This window comes from Quercus lobata, chromosome 11 (genome assembly GCF_001633185.2).
Source record: "Quercus lobata isolate SW786 chromosome 11, ValleyOak3.0 Primary Assembly, whole genome shotgun sequence".
NCBI classification, from domain to species: Eukaryota; Viridiplantae; Streptophyta; class Magnoliopsida; order Fagales; family Fagaceae; genus Quercus; species Quercus lobata.
The window spans coordinates 52,393,021-52,399,261 of record NC_044914.1 but is presented as its reverse complement, the minus strand read 5'-3'; the positions used below and the strand labels follow the sequence as shown (position 1 = coordinate 52,399,261).

The 6,241-nt window shown below is 35.1% G+C and overlaps 1 protein-coding gene and 1 long non-coding RNA gene across 6 annotated transcripts; one reads left to right on the top strand and one right to left on the bottom strand.

The window, feature by feature from the left end:
- The first annotated feature begins 462 nt into the window (after window positions 1-462).
- On the top strand, window positions 463-2,598 carry LOC115969498 (pentatricopeptide repeat-containing protein At4g31850, chloroplastic-like). Of its 5 annotated transcripts, none has more exons than XR_004086984.1 (3): window positions 463-889; window positions 1,803-1,903; window positions 1,995-2,598. XR_004086984.1 is itself a non-coding variant. In XM_031089156.1 (2 exons), the coding sequence occupies exon 2, from the start codon at window positions 2,005-2,007 to the stop codon at window positions 2,473-2,475; it is 471 nt and encodes a 156-aa protein (XP_030945016.1). In that variant the 5' UTR covers window positions 463-889; window positions 1,995-2,004; the 3' UTR covers window positions 2,476-2,598. The 5 variants fall into 5 exon arrangements, 1 of the variants encoding a protein (XP_030945016.1); XR_004086985.1 differs by having other exon boundaries at window positions 1,794-1,903; XR_004086983.1 differs by having other exon boundaries at window positions 1,770-1,903.
- Window positions 2,599-3,606: 1,008 nt separating this feature from the next.
- Window positions 3,607-5,838, bottom strand: LOC115969321. The gene is made up of 2 exons (XR_004086925.1): window positions 5,559-5,838; window positions 3,607-3,769 (listed from the first exon to the last, which is right to left on the bottom strand). It is a non-coding gene; the product is annotated as an uncharacterized LOC115969321 (long non-coding RNA).
- Between the last annotated feature and the right edge of the window lie 403 nt (window positions 5,839-6,241).

The following is a 6,241-nucleotide window of genomic DNA, read 5'->3' as shown; positions in this document are numbered from 1 at the left end:
TTTTTCCATTTAAGCACTGAAGTTGCCATATCAACCGCTCAAATTTAGACACATCAGCATCTAATTTAATATTTTAATATTTGGCATGCCAACTATACAAACTGTTTGCCATGTAAGCATTTTCTGTTAGTGAGTTAACAGTAGAGACTAAATTGAGTGTAAGTTGAAAATAGCAGGGACCAAATTGACTGCTACCAAAATGTAGAAACCAAATTGATTGTGGCCCCAAAATGTAGAGATTAAAATGGTGTTTTCGCAAAAAAAGAAAAAGAAAAAAAGAAAAGGTAATTATTTTATCGGGTCATTCTACCGTATCCCCCAAAAAAAGGGAGGGTACGGTACCCACTTATATCTGAGCCGTTAATTTCTTAAGGTTTTGATCTTGTCCGTTGATATAATTTTAAAGGTTTTTGTGTTACCGGTTAAACAGGTTTTAAATATAAACAAAAAAAATTAAAACATTCATCAGCCTTTTCCACCTTTCTCCCGTCTCACGTTTGCGTCTCTACCCATTGCTCTGTTTGCCTCTCTAAACAAAACCCTCACAGAGCCTCTCTAAACAAAACCCTCAAATCTTTGCCTCTCTAAACAAAACCCTCAAATCGTTTGCTCTGTTTGCATCTGCGGCGCAACCCACAAAACCCTCAGAGCCCGGCGCACCCACAAACACTCAGAGCCCGGCGCACCCACAACCTCAAATCGGAGGCGCTTCTTCTCATCCAATCCACTTGTCGGCGCCGCTCTCTAGCTTATTCGCTTCCAATCCATATTCAAATCAGCGGCGCACTCATATCCAATCCAACTCGGCGGCGCTTCATCTCTTCCCGGACGACTCGGCGGTGCTTCTTCTCTTCCATTCTAAATCGGCGGCGCCACCCACAATCTTCAGGTTCTCTCTTTACATACGATTAACGCTGATATGGGTTTATATTATTTCTCTAAACTTTGTGGGTTTATGATATTATTGTTTTGTTTGAGTTTCGGTTCTTATATATTTGACAAATTAATCTTTACACCGAAGGGCTTGTCAGTCCACCATTGATTGCCTGGATCATTACTGCCATGTGAAACGAATTTCTAATAAGGTTGCCGATGCTTTGATTAGTTTTCTTATGTTTTAATAATAAAAGCATCGGTCTGTCTCACAGACTGGTTTCTCAAAAAAAAGAAAAAAAAAGTCTTTACACTTTTGAGTTTGGAATGTGAAACGTGGGAACCCTTATCCATAAGTTGGGATAAGATTAGATTTGGTTGGGAGTGTGGTGAGGACACGATACTATGAACCTACGGATTTAGGAGTTTTTTTATTTTTATTTTTTATTTTTTATTTTTTTATTTTTTTTTTTAATTTTTTTTTTCCGACCACCTTGGCAGTAAGAACACCAATTTCAGTGTTGGTTTGTGCTATTTTTTTGAGTTGGTTTCCTATTTTAGAGTTGGTTTCTCTAAAATTTAGAATTTGAAAGAAGCCTGGTGAGTTTGCTCAGAGTTTCAGTTGCAGATATTTTATCTGTATGATGTTCACCATAAATTGAAGTTGTAATAAAAACAGCCTTCCTAATTAGATCATCTTCTGTATCAAAATTGTGTCCCTCTTTTAGCATTAGTTTCTAGTTTCTACTTTCTAGTAGTGTGGCTCTGCATAGTCCCTTGAGAATTCTTCTGTCTTTTATAAATTTTAATATCAAAGCCCTCTGTTCTGCATCAATTATTTTCTTTCAAATAAGAGTATTTGGCAAAGCCCTCTAATTTTCTACTTTCTATCAAAGCCCTCTGATTTGTGGACTTTTAAGGGTAAGTAGGTTGGATGAGGCATTGAAGCTTTTCAGTGATATGGGATCTTTGGGAGTTGAACCTACTGCTTATACATATATCCTTTTCATTGACTACTATGGAAAGTCAGGTGATCCTACCAAAGCTTTTCAAACCTTTCAGGAAATGAAAATTTGAGGAATTGTTCCTAATGTTGTTGCTTGTAATGCATCTTTATACAGCCTTGCTGAAATGGGTAGGCTTGGAGAAGCAACAGATATATTTAATGGGCTTAAAAATAGTGGGATTGCTCCAGATTCAGTAACTTATAACATGATGATGAAGTGCCACAGTAAGCTGGGCCAAGTAGATGAAGCCATTAAATTACTCTCTGAGATGATGGAAAACGAATGTGAACCAGATGTTATTGTAATTAATTCTTTGATTGACACACTTTACAAGGCTAACCGGGTTGAGGAAGCATGGCAAATGTTTTGCAGAATAAAGGACATGAAGCTTGCTCCTACAGTTGTGACCTACAATACATTATTAGATGGGCTAGGGAAGAAGGGTGAAGTCCAAAAAGCCATGGAGTTGTTTGAGAGCATGACTAGGCATGGGTGTCCTCCAAACACAATAACTTTCAACATACTCCTGGATTGTCTTGGCAAGAATGAAGAGGATGATTTGGCCTTGAAAATGCATTTTGAGATGAAAAATTGAAAAATTGTAGTGATGAGCTGTTATTATTGTGATTAACAATGTAGTTGGGATTAAGACCGAAAGTATAGATGAAAACTGTGGAACACCCTTTGATAAGATCAATATAATTGTCTTTATTTCCAACTTCTTATCTTATGCATGTATATTATTTAATTGCCAAGACCTGGAATGTCTCGAAGAATTGAAGTTTTTTTCTTTTATTCTTTCTCTCCTATGATTTCTTAGCAATTAAAAAAAAAAAATCTTAATGGTCCAATTGCATTCTTGATTATGGGTTCGTAACATAATGTTATCATCATTAATGATGTCAACTCGTCATGCAATCTCATGTTTGATTTACTTTGTTATCATTATTTCCTGGGGAGGGACTGCAGAAGCAATTTACTCTGGTGATGAATGATAAGTCCTTGTATATATCCGGTAACTTTTGGTTCAATTTATTTATTTATTTATTTTTTTTTTGATAGGTAACTTTTGGTTCAAATTGATCACAGTGATTATAATTTTAGATGTAATGATTATATGAAGGGGAAAGAGAACTCGAAGGCTTGAAGCCTAAAATTTTTTTGTGTATGTATTATGTAGTGATAGTTTGAGCTCTTCATTTCATTTGGCCCCTACTCTGTATTTTAACTGATCAGATGACCATAGCAGGAACCCTCATCTTCCACAAAGGAGAGATCGGGAAGCAAATGAACTTTATATTTAGGGAGAGGATGGACATTTGATGAGAAGAAATAGTATGAGCTTTGTTGTACATTCATGAAAAGAAATAGAATATGGACATTGATGGGATCTCTATAAACAAACAAATATAGCCAAATATTAAAACATAATATTGATAATTCTACATTCCAAGCCAGAATTGGGAGTAACAAACTTTTCTGAACTACTTAGGGAAATTGAATTTACTTATTTACATATGAAATTAGCAAAAATCAAAATGTGCTACTTCCTCACAACACATCTTCTAGCTTCTTGCTAGTGGAAATCGTTTTTCCCCATTATCTCCATTAGCAATTAGAATCCTTATGGAATCTTAACCTCCAGGTAGAGTTTATTGATTATTACACAATCTTCAGATCCATTCTCTACATCTCTTCCAAGACAATCTTCAGCTTCATACTTTGCAACTTAAACTTTGGACATGAAAAAACAGAGTGACCAGGCAGTGTAGCATATTCTTTTCGGTTCTGTCCTCCAAATATTTTACTTGGAACATCATAAAAACATTCGATGAAATGCAACCAGAACCATATCAGATATTGATTATCATCCCACGTCAAAATTTGTCCTGCAGCATAGGTAGGGAAGAGACAATTTATCCACTGGAAGCCTGTTGAGATAGGCTCTACTGGTTGAATAATCACGGGCACGTTATCATGGCATTGGATGACCCCTATCATACTTAGAGTGCTCCCATCTTTGATGAGCCTGATAGACAACTTTCTTTCCATTATAAAGTATTAAAATTTTAAAATAACAAAGTTTGAAAATACAAAAAATCAAAGTCATCAACTTCTATACTGTTCTATATATATATATATATATATATGACATGGAGAAGCATGACACTAAGAGAACTCAAAACAAAACAATCGGGAGCATACCCTTCTCTGAGACCCTACAGAGAGGTGGGCTCAACTAGTATCGTGAAAGCTTAGACAAAAGTCTATTTTCCTTTGTTACATCAAGTATAGTTATTGGCTTAACAAATGGAGCTACCTTAGGCCCATAAACTTTTACTGGTGCTCTTAGTCAAGACTAGAAGTTTGACATGTAAAAAGAAGTCAAATTGCAAAGTATATTGCAGAAACTTCTACAACAAATAAAATTCCAAACCAGTTTTCTATATTCTAATGCAGCAAATGAATTTAGAGATACATGATAAATCATAACAACAAGCCTAAGAATACTAGCTGATAAGAAAATTCCATAAACTTGATGAACTCATTCTTTATAAATGCAATACTATCTGAAGTATGTACTATTCATATAGAACTTTTGAATGAATTCACATCAAAATTTCATTTGAGACATACCTAATTCGTTTACTATATAGAATACATGTGCTATGAGTATCCAACACTCAATAAGAACAAGGAAAAATGAATCTCAATATGTGATTGCAATTTTAAAATAAATCTACTCCTAAGTTGGTCAGAAGGTGCAGGGAAAAATCGACAAAAACCAAAGAAGCAAGATTAGAGGGAAGAATTCAACCTCGCACAAGGATGAAAATCTTTGCATATGATTATCATGTATGTACAGTGATTCAAAGCATTTAATTATCTACACCATTGCTAAGAAAATTGAAGCTGCCAAAATTTGATTGCCTCAACTAAACGTACTATTTTTCTTATTTTGTATTCCATCTATCACTATACCCATATGGTGATGCTTGTTTCAGTTCCATAATCCGATAGAAACTTGGTTCCCCAAATCAAAACAAATAAAAGATCTAATATTCGAAGTCTGAACTACCGGACAAAAAATCAGCAGGCGATCCACAGATTCTTCTTTGCAATAGCACATACTACAACGATATGCCAATATTTACATATGATTTGATTGGTCCCTATAAAATTTTAAATTAAAGATTAGAATTTTCCTCCAAACAGGTTTGAGAAAAATTCCTTTATCACATTATCTATTTAATGTGACTATCCATGTATCTATTTAATAATCTGTAACATGAATACTTGTTCCAAAAAGAAAAAGGAAAAAAAAAAAACACACACACACAATAATACTATTTTAAATCACCACATAATGGGTTGGAGAAGATAAAATATGTCCAAATTGATATTGGTAGAGTAAAAGTGGTGTAGACATAGTATAACGTAAATGTAATGTTTTAGTTTACAAAATGATGACAAGGTCAATGATGATACAAGAAATAGTAGTTACACTTCAAAATCACTGTATTGCATTACTATCTTACATACATAGCATACAAAAGTAAGATACTCACAGTTCTCAGGCTCAAAAGTTTTAGAAGACTTCAAACAGACCTAACAAGCAACTTCTATATTAGGACCAAATATTATAAAAACCGTTCCATACCAGGACAGATTTCTTACCACCAACCTTGCAGATACATCTAATAGCAGGACAAAGTTGTTTCCACAACATTCATTGTCAGTTGGTACTGACCAAACCCATTTACTGCTGTTAGGGTAAAGCATCGCTGAAAAACCCAAGTTAACAGACATAAGTAAAAGGGAGAACCCCAACACATACTCATATAGATCCATCAAAAGATGATGGCCAAACTTTTATTAGTGACATTTAAAGAAGATTTTCAGTGCTTCAAGGAGAGTGAAAAAAAAATTATACCTGGTATTCCTCAAGTACAGAGATCACCAAACAGGTACAGTTGAGTGGCCCCGTGAGTATCTCAATAAAGTCGAGACTGATTAGGAAGCTGTGCAAATGTTCCCTTATTAGGGCTGCAGCCCCGAACCATCATTTTCTTGTAGACTGCATAGGCATGGTCTAGGTTTCCTGACATACAGTATCCTCGAATGAGAGCATTATGGGTGAACACATCAGGTTCAAGACCTATAAGTTGTAGTTCTTCATACATATTCCCAGCTTGCTCCACCATTCCAACAATCCCAAGATTGAAGATTAATGAATTATAAGTGTAAAGATCAGGAGTAATGCCCTTATTTCGCATTTCATTGAAAAGAGAGAGAGCTTCCTCTAACCTCTGTGATCTTCCAAGTCCATCAATTATAAGATTGTAAGAGACCAAGTCAGG